Source organism: Prionailurus viverrinus, chromosome A2 (assembly GCF_022837055.1).
Source record: "Prionailurus viverrinus isolate Anna chromosome A2, UM_Priviv_1.0, whole genome shotgun sequence".
Taxonomy (NCBI): domain Eukaryota; kingdom Metazoa; phylum Chordata; class Mammalia; order Carnivora; family Felidae; genus Prionailurus; species Prionailurus viverrinus.
The window spans coordinates 123,920,297-123,936,083 of NC_062562.1; the positions used below are offsets into that span (position 1 = coordinate 123,920,297).

At 44.5% G+C, this 15,787-nt stretch overlaps 1 protein-coding gene across 4 annotated transcripts in view; it reads right to left on the bottom strand.

The window, feature by feature from the left end:
* PDE1C (phosphodiesterase 1C) overlaps positions 1-9,454 on the bottom strand; it is a 514,714-nt gene extending 505,260 nt beyond the window's left edge. For all 4 annotated transcript variants that reach the window (XM_047849292.1, XM_047849290.1, XM_047849289.1 and 1 more), the window contains exon 1: positions 9,340-9,454. In XM_047849292.1, coding sequence (XP_047705248.1) covers positions 9,340-9,424 — 85 coding nt within the window. In that variant the 5' untranslated portion in view covers positions 9,425-9,454. The remainder of the gene's footprint in view (positions 1-9,339) is intronic.
* Between the last annotated feature and the right edge of the window lie 6,333 nt (positions 9,455-15,787).

A 15,787-nucleotide genomic window follows, 5' to 3' on the forward strand; every position in this document is an offset into this window, starting at 1 on the left:
AAGGTCCAGTCAGCTACACAGCCACTTGCCTTTGGTTCCTTCCTTGAGTCTAGCTCAGTGATTATCAAACTCACTATGAGTGAGAATTATCATATACAATTATATACACACAATCTAGGCTACTTACTCCAAGAATAGTTTCAACTCTTCACTAGTCCTACATCCAATTTACCTCTGCTTTGCTCTCAACTCTGCAAGGCATCTTTCACCAGAAATCCCAGCGCATCTCATTTAGCCATTCCCCTGTGCCTTCCCACTCTGCGAAAGCTATGGTGGCCTTTAGGACTCAAAAGCTCACCTCCTTCCCAAGAGGCAGGAACTACAGAGATATCCTTAACCAACCAGTTCATTTGCAAATGGAGAAACTGTGATGTCCATGTTAAGTGACTTGATGAGCATTAAAGAGCAAGTTAGTAGGAAATGAACCCCAACCCTCAATTCTGAGTCCATTATGTGTTTTCCAACATACTGTGCATTTCTCCCCCTGTCCACCATGGTTCCCCTGCCTTTGCACAGTGCCTAGTTCAGTGCTATAGTCAGCAAATGTTTATTAACTTCCAATGATTGTGGTGCTATAGACTAAATGTTTGTCTCCCCAAAATTCATACGTTGAGCCCTAATCCCCAATGTGATGATATTAGGAGGTGGGGCCTTTGGGAGGTAACTAGGCCATGAGGATGGAGCCCTCATAAATAGGATTAGCACCATTGTAAAAGAGACCCTAGAGAGGTCCCTCAATATTTCTGCCACACGAGGAAACAGTGAGAAAATGGCCATCTATGAAGCAGGAAGCAGGCCCTCACCAGACACCAAATCTGCTAGAGCCTTCCCAGCCTTCAGAACCGTGAAAAATAAGTTCCTCTTGTTTAAGCCACCTGGTCTGTGGTATTCTGTTACATCACCCCAAATGGACTGAGGCAATGCCTAGGAACTCCACTTGCATTTTATCTCATTTAACTTCCCAACTCAGCAAGGTAGATACTACTTATTATGTCCACTTATAGCTTAGCCATGTGATGTCACCTCTCCAAAATTACAACAAAAGGAAGATGGGGTTTGGAAAATGAACCCCAAGTGTCTCACTCCAGAGCTTGTTATATTCTAAACTCTACTGAGTCCAATTTAACCATCCTGATCCCCTTTTTCTCCCTATGTCCCAGGATGGACTCATAAGCCTGGCTCAGAAGGTCATTCCTGTAATTCTGGAACTACTCCAACTTCTCCATAGCCCCACGTGGATTCTGCCAGGTCAGTGGAGGTTGGGTAGACATTCCAGGTACACTGTGTGGCCCAGGGAGGGACATCAGTCCATAGATGGCAGAAGAGTGCCCAGTGCACACTTTGCTCTTGTTCCTATCTGGTGTCAGGGGCCAGCACAGTTGTACAGGGCTTCCTGGGGGCCACCACCCCACACCGGCACAGGCCAACAGTGATCCACCTCTGAGCCTGCTCCAGAGCATACCCACAAACCCTCAGGATCACGCCACCAGCCCTCACCCACTCCCAGCCAGAGCCAGCTCTAGTCACGGCATGATTTCAGGTGAAGGGAAGGCACTCCGAGCAAAAGAGGCACAGTGTGACAGCCAGGTGCTATGCGTGGCACTTCACTCCTCAGGCTGTGGCTTACCCACAAGGAAGGTGGTATTACCCCCTTTGTCCTGAGAAGGAAATCGAAGCTCAGAGAGGCTAGCTGACTTGCCTGGCCAGCACAATAAGCCCTTGCGTGACTCCAAAGCCCAGGGTTTCTTACCACAAATGCAACCTCTTTGCTGACACATATCCCTAAAACTGTGCTCCAGTAGCCGGCTGACAATCAGAACCCCACTGGGAGAGCCTCATTCCTCAAGCTAAAGACACAGCTTCCCTTTGTTGAAGTGCAAGTGCTGTGAAGAGGGGGCACAAGTTTTAACCAGTATGAAGTCTTCCCTAATAATAAGAAGCATTTTAACGGCATTTTAGAGTTAAAGCAATTTTTTCATGCATAACTTCACCTGATCCTCACCACAGCTGCATAAATAAGACTCATACTCCCCATTTCACAAGAGGAAACTGAGGCTCAGAAAGTGATTTTCCCAAAATGCAGAATGGGGTCGGGGAGATGGGTACCGGAGCAGAGACAGCAAGCCCTGGGTGGTGTGACCCCCTCGTTCCACACACTGCTTCACCTCACTCTGTCCAGTCTTCTCAGAGATGGGAGGAGGAGGGAATTAGGTCCATGGGTACTGGGAGGTGGCTGCAGAATATTTTGCCTTGGGTCCTTATTCAGTTCTTTGCTCCCTAACATCACTCCCAACCAAGTAGGCAATGTCCAAAGGTCTTGCCTCCACCCAGACAGACAAGCAGGCTGACAGAAGGCAGACAGGACACTTAGCCAAGAGAGCACTGAGACCAGACTGGACTGAGAAAGTTCTGAGCCATATGCACCAAGGGAGACCAGGGGCTTCTATACTTGGGCTGGAGAGTGGACCCCACCCCCGGTGCCTGCAGCCAAGTCATCCTGGCCTAGTTTACCACTGAGCCCTGCTCTGTGACGGGAGCATCCACCAGCAGACCTCCTCTACTTAGCTTGGGTTCGCAGCTCCTGCAATCCAAGGGTGTGGCAGGGAACCCTCACTCCCAGCCCCCTGGGCCTCTACTGTCTAGGGGCCCCTTGTGTTTCCTCCTCTGGGACAACCCCGCAGAGAGAAACATAGGGTGAAGGAGACAGTGGCAGTTGCTACAGGAAACGCATCCCACTGTTAGCAACACCGCTTCTGTACAGGCCTAGAATTTTCCCCACTACCACTTTCATTTTTGAAGGAAGCAGCTTCTTTGCCATGCACCCCACCATTTCACATCCTCCCAGTCCATGGCTTCACCCATTTCCTTCTGACACCCTAGAGGTCATCACTGAAGGGAGAAGGGAAGTGAGAGCCCTCCTGGAGCCCCATTTTCTCATCTGTAGAATGAGTAGTGAGGAGTACCAAAAGAGATCAAGTGAGGCCCACCCAGGTGGTTTGAAAAAAAAAAAGGTGTTTTTCTTTTTTGCAAACATATTTCATTTTGGGGGTAAGGTTGTGTATTTATATTTCAGGCAGCCTTGTGGAGAAAGTAAAAATCTGTGAATGCACTTAATACAAACCCAAATAGATATCCAAGCCCCAGAAGACAAGGAAAGTTCTGGAAAACAAGACTACTGCAACTCCCTCCAAATCCATTTGTTCCATATTCAAATGCTAGTTCACAAAGTACCTGACCAGAGTCCAAGTACACTTGAACTTCAACATATGGCCTTCAGTTAATACTAATCATTATAATGACCTGCTACAACTGAAAATTCAATAGTTTCCTAGGGATGTAACACTCAAATCACAAATGCTGGATGACAGTCAGTGCTTTCTGATACGGCACATATTCACCTTCATCGTCTTATTTCCAAGACCTCTTGACCACATACCTGACTTCATGACCTGAGAAAATTATGTAAAGAGGACACAAAATCATTTGCCTTGGGATATGGAGAATGATCAGACTGATGAGGCAGCCCTGGTGGGAAGCAGACTAACGGACCTTGTTTCTTCAAACCTGATACTCCTCCCAGGAGCAGTCCAGTCTCACCTGTGACAATGCTCCAACGCTTTGTGGTTCTGCCCCAGCCTGTGCTGGCCCAACAGACCTGGCAAACTCCCTGGCCTCTCTTCATCGGGATGACAATGGGTTCTCAGGCTCAGGCAGAAATAAAGTACACAGTGGGAGGCAGCATGGTGTGAGGCAAACCCTGGGCTGACAGGTCAGAGCAGATGTGGTTTGAACCCCACTCTACTATTTCCTGGCTTGTGACTTTCAGCAAATCATTCCCTTTCAGAGTCTTAGGAGTTTCTTCTCCTAAAGTCGGGGTCATAACAGATAACTTTCAGAATTGGAAAGGTGATAAATGAGCTGAGTAAAGCACCTAGTTCAGAGCCCGGTCCAAACCGCACAGCTACACGTGACATGTGGCGGCACTGGTTCTCAGTCAGCCTTGACCATCAATATCCCAAAGTCCCTGAAGCCAGGGCATAGGCTCCTTTAGGAGCCTCAGGCTTCCATGGAAGAGGGAACCCTCACAGTTTTTCTCCATAGGGATGTTACTAGTGTTTAGGAAAATTCCTCATTGTGCAGGACTGTACCTTACTTACTCTGCAGAAAATTTAATTCCTCTGGGCTTTGCTCACTGTCTTAGAGCCTGTCCACAGCCCCCTACCATGCAACTACCAAAAGTGCACCATGTATGTCCAAACAGCCTCTGGGGTGTATCACCCCTGTGGAAAAGCATAGCTGAAGCCTTCTCCCTGCCAATCTGAACCAGAAGTGGATGTCTCTCCTTAGTTCAGAAATGTCCATTCAACAGAGAGTTTTTTCAGGAGCCCTCCAAACAAACTTTATTCTTGACCTTGATGCAGGGTGGGTCACATATCTCCTCCTGCAGAACTCCCAAGACCTCCATGACCTCATCCGCTTCCCCTATTAAGAATGTCTTCGGGTGCCTGGGTGGGTCAGTCAGTTAAGCATCTGACTCTTGATTTCGGCTCAGGTCATGATCTCAAGGCCATGAGTATGAGCGTCGGGCTCCATACTGAGCATGGAGCCTGCTTGGGATTCTCTCAATCTCCCTCTCTCTCTGCCCCACCCCTGCTCACACATGCTTTCCCTCTCTCTCTCTCTCTCTCTCTCAAAAATAAATATTAAAAAAAATCTCTTGAATCACCAGTACCATAACATGAGTTCCTTTAGTAAAGTCCTTTGACCTAGAAATTTTGCATTTGTTAATCTAGACTACAACAGGAGGTAGTTCCTATTGACAATGTCAGTCACTTGAGAAAAGGAGCAATCTGGGAGGGACCAGGATCTCATGAGGATTCTTCTCTCACATGGTAAGAGAGGGACTGTCTACCTACTCTGCCCTGCAGAAACCATGTAAGTAGCTGGTGTAGGGGCTAAGGGCATGTTGCCCCAAAATGTGTTACTTTGGCATGCAGATTATTTTGAGCTGAAAACAATCAAGGCCCAAAGACTTAGAAACTTTGACCTTCCCCCTAACTGCCTAAAAGTTAGAGGACCTGCTCCAGGAAGAGAGCCATCAACAGAGATAACTACAGTATGATATGAACTAGGGGTGGTAGACAGAGAGGAGCCTAACAAAGTCTGTTTGTTAAAATTGCTCTCTATGCTTCATTGATTCTGAATGGCCCAGCAAACATTTGTTTACTAAACATTTACTCTTTTTCATCTTCCTGTCAATTGCTTTCCTTCCCTTTGAAGGAAAGGACCCCTATGTCCTTCTCCTTAGTTCAGGATGGCATATATACCTCGTTTTGTCTGTCTGTCTTTGGAATCTCATGTCTGTGTGGATTCCCAGTATGTACATAATTAAGTTTAATTTTCTTCTCCTCATCTGTCTCATGTCAGTTTGATTCTTAGTTCAACTAGAAGAGCCTTCAAAGATAGAGAAAATTTTTTCTCCCTAACATTGGTAACAATGGGTGAGGACTGCAAGATGTCTCTATGTTTCAAAGTAAGTCTTAACCACCACATACTGATGTTGTAGGAATATGAGTCCTCCTACTTGGAAGAAATATTGTTAATATACATGACAGTCAGCACTTGCAAACTACATATATATATAGAGAGAGAGAGACAGAGAGACAGAGGGACAGAGGGAGAGAGACAGAAAGACAGCAAGAGAGAGGTGCCCTTGAATATATGGGGGTTAGGGGCACCAATGCCTCACACAACTGAAAATCCACATATAACTTAGATTCCCTAAAAACTTAACTACTAATAGCCTGCTGTTGACTGGAAGCTATATTGATAATATAAATGTTGATTAACACATATTTTGTATGTTATATGTGCAATATACTATATTCTTACAATAAAGTAAGCTAGAGAAAAGAAATGTTATTAGGAAAATCATAAAAAAAGGAAAAATGCATTTAACAGTATTGTACTGTATTTACTGGAAAAAATCTGCATATAAGTGGACCAATGCAGTTCAAACCTGTATTGTTCAAGGTCACCTGGATATGTATATAGCTGTATATATAAACACACACAGGACATATATGTTCATGTGCATATATAATATATATTACCGATATATATTAATTATATAATTATGTGATTAATATCAAGTAATTGCAAGTTACATAATTAACATACTGTGTTACAATTATATGTTATTTATAATTAATATATTAATTTATGTATATTAATAATATTATTATGTATAATATTATGTAATTAATAATAATATAATTAATATATTAGTTATATGTATAATTAACATGTATTATATACTGTACCTTAAGAGTAACTGCAAATTAAAATAAATAATAAAATCACCCAGAGAAAAAACATATAGGCCAAGGACATAAAAAGACAATTTTACAAAAGAAGTAAAATAACACGTGGAATTGAGATACTTCTGTCCACTTCTCAAACCAACAACTTTTTTTAAAATTACAGTGTCTGGATTCATGGGAGAATACGAGCAGCTTGACCAACTGCTGGTGGGAACATAAGCTGGTATTTCCAGAGGTGAGTTGAACAATCAGTGTGTTTTAAAATCTTTAGAAATATACATAGAATTGGACCAAGCAGCTATACTTCTAGAAATGTATCTTCACAAGTATTTATGGATGTCCTCAGGGGCTCCTGGGTGGCTCAGTCGGTTAAGCATCCAACTCTTGGTTTCAGCTCAGATCATGATCTCATGACTTTGTAGCCTGAGCCTCAAATGGGCTCTGCACTGACAGTGCAGAGACTGCTTGGGATTCTCTCTCTCTCCCCATCCCTGCCCCTCCCTCGCTCATGCTGTCTCTGTCTCTCTCAAAATAAATAAACTTTAAAAATTATATTTAAAAAATTTTAAGTCTTAGGATATTCTCAAAGATTGTCTTTCTTCATTATTGTGGCAAAAATTAAAAGACACTAAACAGCCAAAAATTACAAGTGATTCTCTTCCTTTTTGATTATCTGTATTTTCTAAAATGTCTATATTGGCCTAAAATGCCTAAAATGTCTCTTATGGTACTAACTAGTTTCCACTTAGTACATATATGTCACATATATGGACATATGACATCACCTCAAGAATACAAATTCCTTGAATACCAGATTCTAAGTCTGATTTATCTTCATACACTACCCTGTGATATTAGCTTAGGGCCTTGAATAATTACAACAATTGTCATTTATTGAATGTGCACCATATGGCAGGCATTGTGTTAAATTGTCTCTTTTAATGTAGTAAAATTCAATAAGCAGTTGTTGAAGGAAGGAGGGAAGAAGGACAGATGGAAAGGAATGACTGAATAAATGTCCAGAGATCTGAAATAAGCTAGCAGCTCTCTCACCAGCTCACTTTTGAGGTCCCTCCTAACTAGCAGACCATAGTGCCAAATCATTTCTTCCTGTGAGGACAGGAGCAAAAGGACAGAAGGAGTTAGGTGGGGCAGGACGACACTATAAACCTGGGTTTTAGAAGCCACACTTTTTAGAAGATCTCACAGAGAACTACCAGGTAAAACTTTAAAAATCACTTTTAGACGTATTCTTACCAGATTCAAGAAAACTAATATTAACATGACAATGGCCTTTTAATGAATCACTTTTGACCTCGGCAACATTTAATTCATTTCTACAAAAACTCCCAGCCACCATCACCATCAGAGGGTGAAAGATACATCAATTAGACATAGTTTCATAGGTCCAAAATAAGTGATTCAGGGCAGGGTGTGAGCTCTCACAAAGGACTAGGAGGCTAAGGGAGTGCAGAGGGAGAACTTCGGTCTGATGGGGAAGGAGAGCACAGGAGGTGGCAAGTGAGAGGCAGGAGAGACAAGATTTCTCAATGCAGAGTTAGGGAAACAGCATTCCTGCCTGAGGAAATAGCCAGAGCAAAGGCTCAGAGGGCTGGGGCATGGGCAAGGGCAAACAATAAGCATGTAGGAGATACAGATTTGAAGTGACAGTTGGACAGTAAAGGAGAGCCTTGGGAAGCAGGCTAAGGAGTTGAGACTTAATTCTGGAAGCAACGTGTTCAGTCCATGCCCCAGAAATCTTGGGCTACTTCATTAGAAGGAACAAAAGTGGTCTAAAGATGAATTCCTCTCCACTGGTTTCTTGCCCCAGGCAACTTCCTGCTCCTGGGGCAAGCCGGTGCAGCCCAACAAAAAGCAAATTAACACATCCCTCATATTCAAAGGTTTGGGGGTTAAATTCAGATTTAAAGCCACAGTGACCTGAGCATACACAGAAATAGAGCACCTTGGCACCTGGCTTTGCCCTGTTGTTTTCCAAACTCTGACGTTCCAGAAAGGAAGCCTCCCTGGCTTTGCCCACCTCCTGGGAAGATTAAGAGGCAATCTCTGACCAATTGTTTCAAAACAGTGCACTGTACGGAACCAGTAGTGAGAGCATCAAGAACTGATCTCTTCAAATGCAGCTTCCAAAGGGTTAGCCCTGTGGTCCTGCTACCTCTAATAATCCCTCTGGTACCCCACTTGGTAAAAGGTTTGAGGGGGAAAGGAAACAGGAGGTCCAGAGGACGGGGGACAGCTTTTTTTCAAACATTTCAGTAACATGATACATTTCTCCCTGTCTGCATTCCATGCCTGGCAGTCTCTAGGTTTCTTGGATTGACACTCTCGCTCTCTCACTCGCTCTCTCTCTCTCCATCTCCCTACTTCCCTCACCTGCCTTTCTCTCTGTGTCCCTATCTCCTTGTTTCGACTTTTGTAAAAACTATCGTTCAATCTGTCTGACTCTATCTCTGTGTCTGTCTCTCTCAACTTCCGCATCTCGTTTCTGTCACTATCTCCACCACTCTGTCATTCTCTCTGTTAGTCTCTGTCTTGGCATCTCTGTCTCTGTGTTTCTGACCTGATGTCTAGGTGTTTCCAATGAATGTCTCTGTGTATCTCTCTCAGTTCTCCCATGTCTCTTTCTGACTTCCCTCTCCCAGCATTTCCAGCTCCACCTCTCCATCTCTTTGCCTCCATCCCCGTCTCTATCCCTCCTCTCCAGTTTGCGTTACTAAAATCTCAGCGAGGAAACAGCAGTTCAGAAAGGTGTAACCCTGAAAGCCGCTTTCAGCGGGCTGCCCGGTCAGAGCGGCGGGAGGGGCGCCGCGGGGACAGCCCCGCGTCGGGCCACTGTCACCGCTCCCCCCCCTCCCCCGGGCTCCCCTCGAGAGCGCCCCGCGGCCCAGCCCCGACCCCTGACCGCCTCCCACCCCCGGTTAGAAAGGACCCTCCCCGCCACCGGCCAGGGTGTCTGCCCGAGCCAGGGGTCGGACGGAGGACAGAAAGTTCTCACCGATGGTGAAGCTGTAGCCATCGATGCTGAAAGTGGCGCTCCGGCATTTTTTGAAGCCCTCTTTCCTGTTGCTGGCGTCCGTCATGGCTCGGCCGGCGGCGTCCCGGGGTTCCCCGCGGCAGAGCGCGCAGCCCCGCGCTCGGCCCCGTCCCCTCCCCCAGCCGCGCGGCGCGCTCTCCCGCAGCCCCGCCGCCTGCCCGCCGCGAGCCCGGTGCGCCCCGTGCGCCGGCTGCGGGTTTGGGGGGCCGCCAGGCAGCCGAGGCGCTAGGCGCTAGGCGCGCGGCGCGGTCAGTGCGCGGCGCCACTGCCCCATCCCCAGTGCCAAGTTCCAGGTAGGACGCGAGGAGCGCTGCGACAGGGAGGTGACGCGCGCCCGCCCGGGCGTGTATACCCGTGTATACCGGGGCTCAGGGGGATGCCGAAATCCCTATCCCTTCCACCCTACTCTCCTCGAGCGCTGAAGCCAGCGCGCACGCCTGGTTTCTATCTCAACTTCGCCTTCCCCCCTCTGGGGGCTGGTGGGGTTTGGGGACTCAAGGGAATGGCTAAGATCTGGCGTCGTGCTTCTTCTAGATGTTTTCTCTGGCAGGCAGGAGAGCTCCCAAAAAGCACATCAACAGATGGAAGCAAACATGTAAGCCGGTCAGATGCTGCCAAAGTTTACTCCAAACAAGGAAGTCGGGGGAAATCGCCACGCCCACTTCCTCCCAGCAGCTGTCCCCTCGACTAGCCTGGATCCCTGAGAAGGTTACTTCTCAACAGTCCCTCGCCAGAGATAATTATCAAAGCAACCCACGCGTGTGATTTCACACAGAGGTTGGAAGGTGTGCAACTCCCAACCACGTTCTAGCCCATTCCTAACGGCTGGTCCCAGCTCTCTCCAACATGGTTTTGCCAAACGTTAGACTCCTGGAGTTTGGGGAGGTAAGAGAGATCTTACCAGACAGCCAACCCTCTTGTTATAGATGAGGAAACTGAGGCCGACAGAGGCTTAAATAAGAGATAGATGGAAAGCAGCAGCGTTTAGACATAGTAATTTCACTTTATGACACCAACTCAATCATTGGTTCTTCCATTACCTAAAATGACTGGTGGGCAAAATTTACACGGGGAGAAATCATTCCCTCCGACCAGCTAGCAGTTGCTGGGGATTTACAGTTGCATTGTTCTGTGTCAGGGACTCCGGAGAATGTGAATAGACCAAAGCTGAGTCCCTTGGTGGAGTCTACCCGGTGCCACATGTGGAATGACAGTGCTATGCTCAGGCTATTAGTGGGCTGCCGTTAACCTCATTTGAAACAATTAATATACACTTGTCAGAGAGTCAATCAAGTTTATTTAGAGAGTCAATAAGGTATATTCCTAATTGGTTCCAGTTGAGTTTAGGGGGTTTAGGGAGAGGGACAGGTCTTCAGAACCTAATTAAAATTAGAGACCCTCTCCAAAAAAAGGCACGTACACACATGTACAGTATTCTACATACAACTCAGAGGACCCGTAACACCCTCAAGCTCCCTGCAATGCAGGTTAATGGATGTCTCAGGATTGAGTCTCTTTCAAATCACCATATATTTTTAGAGACATGGGTATTTCTTTTTTTTTATGTCAGATGTAGTTGGAACTTCAGTTATAAATTCCCTCAGGAAAGACCTAGAATCACACTCACGTTGATAGCATGCTTAGGTCAATAGCAAGATTAATTGATCCACAAGGCAATAGGTGACAAGGGCCTCACGTCACACAGAATGGTATGTCTCAGCTTGGAAGCCTGGGGATGCTTCAGACCCTGAGGTACTCCTTGAGACTGAAAATGGTTACAACGGGAAAGCGTAAAAAGGGCTCTGTCGACAGATGTGGGTCTGAAATCTGGTTCCACAACTTACCAGCTATGTGACCTTGAGCAAGATGCTAGAATTCCCTGAGTCTTGCTTTCCTCATCTTACAATGAGGGTCAAGTGAGACAAAATGGAGGAAACCTAGGCATACAGTGGGCATTCACTAATTGCAATCACCAGGTGGTTGCCAATTTTCATTCTGTAGACACTGGAAAATTCTTCTCCATGACAACAGTATATTTTAGTTATTGTTATCGCCACTAATTCTATAAATAATGAAAATTTTGGGGGCACCTGGTGGCTCAGTCAGCTAAGCGTCTGACTCTTGATTTCAGCTCAGGTCATGATCTCACAGTTTGTGAGATCGAGACCCACGTCAGGCTCTAGCACAGAGCCTGCTTGGGATTCTCTCTCTCCCTCTGTCTCTCTGCCCTTCCCCTACTCATATATGCTCTCTCTCCCTCTCAAAATAAATAAACATTTTTTAAAAAGAAAATGTTATATGTAAAATTATTATGTATATATTTTTAAATATAGTAACAAACAAAAGTTTCCAATAATTCCCATTCCCCTGTATGTCTCCCACTTTCCTAAACCTTTAGCAGACACACATACCTTCTTTTGTGTCACAGTAAATCCTGGAATGAGAAGCCTGAAAGCCCTGAGTGATAGTCTCCTATAGTAAATTATCAAGAAACAAATATCCTGATGCAATGGAAATTTTTCCTTGAGCGAGTGAAATTAAAACTTGGTACTTAATCACTCTTAGCAGAAAAGCTTTCTGAAATACAATCTATAAAAATAATAACAATGTGATCATTTATCTGTCCCCTAAAGACTGGTAAAAATAACTTGGCTGAACAATTAGAACTGTTTTTAAACTGCCTCTCCCCAGAATCATTACCTCTCTCCCTGGTTTTAGAGTTTGCACACCTACAGAACCACTAACTGCATTGCTTCAAGTGCAGAGTCTTAAAGCAGCCTTCTCAGTGTGGAGCTCTCACACCAAACCAAGTGAGGCTGAATGCTAACATTACATAAGCCAAGAAGGAATGAGCTCGAGACTCAGATCAAAAGAAGCATTGCTTTTGCTTGCTCTTTCAGAAATGCCCGGTCAAGAATGCCTGTGAAGTAAGAAAACTAAAGCAAAACGGCTAAGCAGATCTTGGTGTCAGAGCAAGGGTCAACAAACCAATGCATGCAGGCCAAATCCAGCCTGTCACCTGTTTTTGTAGTTTTCACACCTAGAATGGCTTTCACTTTTTAAGTGATTGAAAAAAATTCAAAAGAAGACCATGTCTTATGACATGTTAAAAATATACGGAATTTAAATTTCAGTATCTACAAATATTGGAACATAGACACACTCATTTATGTACGTATCGTCTATGGCTACTTTTAAATCAGAAGGCAGAGCTGAGCACTTATGCCCAAGACCGTATGACCGGCAAAACCAAAAATATTTACTATCTGATCTTTACAGAAAATATTTGCTCCTCGATTATAGTAAATACCTTACACCTGTCTGGACTTGGATAGCTTTTAGTTTTATTATATTTTAAAATAAGTTTGGAAAGGAATCATTCTTCTTTTCACTGTTAGAGTAGTTTCTAACAAGGAATATACAGCAACAAATGTTTGATAAAGGAAGGAAGAAACAATATACATATTAATAGTTTGATCCAGTCATTAGCCAATATTAATTAAGGATCAGGGGCGCCTGGGTGGCTCAGTCGGCTAAGTGTCCAACTTTGGCGCAGGTCATGATCTCGCAGTCTGTGAGTTCGAGCCCCGCATCAGGCTCTGTGCTGACAGCTCGGAGCCTGGAGCCTGCTTCAGATTCTGTGTCTCCCTCTCTCTCTGCCCCTCCCTTACTCATGCTCGCTCTCTCTCTCTCTCTCTCTGTCTCAAAAATAAACACGTAAATTTTTTTTTTAATTTTTTTTTTCAACGTTTATTTATTTTTGGGACAGAGAGAGACAGAGCATGAACAGGGGAGGGGCAGAGAGAGAGGGAGACACAGAATCAGAAACAGGCTCCAGGCTCCGAGCCATCAGCCCAGAGCCTGACGCGGGGCTCGAACTCACGGACCGCGAGATCGTGACCTGGCTGAAGTCGGACGCTTAACCGACTGCGCCACCCAGGCGCCCCAAATTTTTTTTTAAAAAAAGATTAATTTCTTCCAAGAGTTAATACATGACCCTACTTCATTCTAAGAAAGTAGAGTAGGAACTGAACTCGGTACCTAAATCAGTTCATAGCTCATGGATGAAATAATGCCCTTCAAAATATAACAACCACATATGAAAAAGTAAAAATCTGGCAAGATACTCCCCTGACTCAGATGCTACTGCCATATCCTTTGATATTCCCTGTGAAGGGGGTGATACCCATTTCTATATAAGAGAAAGAGTGTCAATGGCACGTATCTATTTCTCACTGGTTTTTAAACTTCTAGAAAAAGATGAGACACTATATATAGTATATGTTATCAAAAAACTTTCCAAGAAAACAACTTTTTATTTGACGTACCAAAGAAAAATAGCTCTTCAGCATTTCATTAATGCATTTCAACCATTCTCAGGTAGGAAGCTGTCTACCATTTTGGAATTCCCCCAATAGCCAACGATCTAAGAATTGTAAACCCAAGTTGCCCCAATGAGAGCATTGTTCATACCCCTCATGGACACTCTCTGGGCTCTGACAACCACTTCAAATTCTGGGAAGGGCCCCCTCACAGTCACATGATCAGAGAAATGACTGCAGGCAATGAAGTTTCTGAACTGCAACCCCACTCCTCTGGCTACAATTGGTAAGGTCTAGATGGGGCCAATGAGTATCTTTGCTGAGAACAGGTATTATGAGAGGTGAAAAGAAAATTCCAGTACGTTCCAGACCCATTCCAGCCAGTATCTGAAAATCGGCTCCTCCTAAATTCCATAAGATGCCCTTGTGCCTTATACAATATTCATTCTTTGTGAATGACCCAGCATGAGGAAGCTTCTCTTGCTTCACAACCAGGAGTCCTAACTAGTCCACCAAAGATACTCCCTTCAAGGGGAGACACAGGAAGAAAAAATGAACAAGAAAGAGAGGAATCAAACTAACATTACTGAATGCCAACTAAGTGTTAGGCATTGTGTTAACCATGAAACAGTCCCTGCTTTTGAAGACTTTACATGAAGAGTAAGTCCCAGACAATCTCTGGAATAGAGCATTCAGATGAGAGAGCAGTCTTAGAGAGTCTGCACTTCAGGAGGCGACTCCTCTTCAGCTGTCACTAACACCCCTCTCTGTTTCATTTTGCTTCTACGTTATTGCTTCCCTAGAGTCCATTCTTTACTTCTCATATTAATTAGGCCCAGGGATGATACAGACCATGTAAATAAACAGGGAGAATAAAACTAAAGTGCCTACACCCTTGAGGGTCCAAGAGAGATACCAGAAAGATGCCTGCAAGGCCCTGATGGAGATTACAGAATTCTATTTGCACAGTGAGGCAATTTTTCTTTGTGATAGGGATGGCCTCCCATCTACTCAACTTTTTTCTAAGTTGACATGTTAATAGTGCATTTGTGAAAGTGACTATTTTTCAGTACCTACCTTCAATATCTCAAAAAATTCTTCTTCAGTGTCTCCTTTTCCAAAGAAGACATCCAGATGGCTAACAGACACATGAAAAGATGCTCAACATCACTCATCATCAGGGAAACACAAATCTAAACCACATTGAGAGACTACCTCACACCGCTCAGAGTGGCTAAAATTAACAGCTCAGGAAACAACAGATGTTGGTGAGGATGTGGAGAAAGGACAACCCTCTTGCACTGTTGGTGGGAATGCAATCTGGTGCAGCCACTCTGGAAAACAGTGTGAAGGTTCCTCAAAAAATTAAAAATAGAACTACCCTACGACCCAGCAATAATAGCATTACTAGGAATTTATCCAAAGGATATAGGAGTGCTGATTCAAAAGGGCACATGCACCCCAATGTTTATAGCAGCGCTTTCAACAATAGCCAAATTATGGAAAGAGCCCAAATGTCCATCAACTGATGAAAGGATAAAGAAGATGTGATACATGATAGATAGATAGATAGATAGATAGATAGATAGATAGATAGATAGACAGACACACAATGGAATACTACCCAACGATGAAAAAGAATGAAATCTTGCCATTTGCAACAACATGGATAGAACTGGAGGGTATTATGCTAAGTGAAATAAGTCACTCAGATAAAGACAGTATCATATGTTTTCACTCATATGTCAAATTTGAAAAACTTAACAGAAGGCCACAGGGGAAGGCAAGGAAAAATAAGTTACAAACAGAGAGGGAGGCAAACCATAAGAGCCTCTTAAATACAAAGAACAAACTGAGGGTTGATGGGGGTGGGGAGTCGGGGGGCAGGGAAAATGGGTGATAGGCATTGAGGAGGGCACTTGTTGGGATGAGCACTGGGTGTTGTATATAAGTGATGAATTACAGGAATCTACTCCTGAAGCCAAGACTCTACACTGCATACAGTGTATGTTAGCTAACTTGACAATAAATCATTAAGAAATAATTCTTCAGGGTCTCAAAAAATATTACCTGAGCGATTCCCAGAC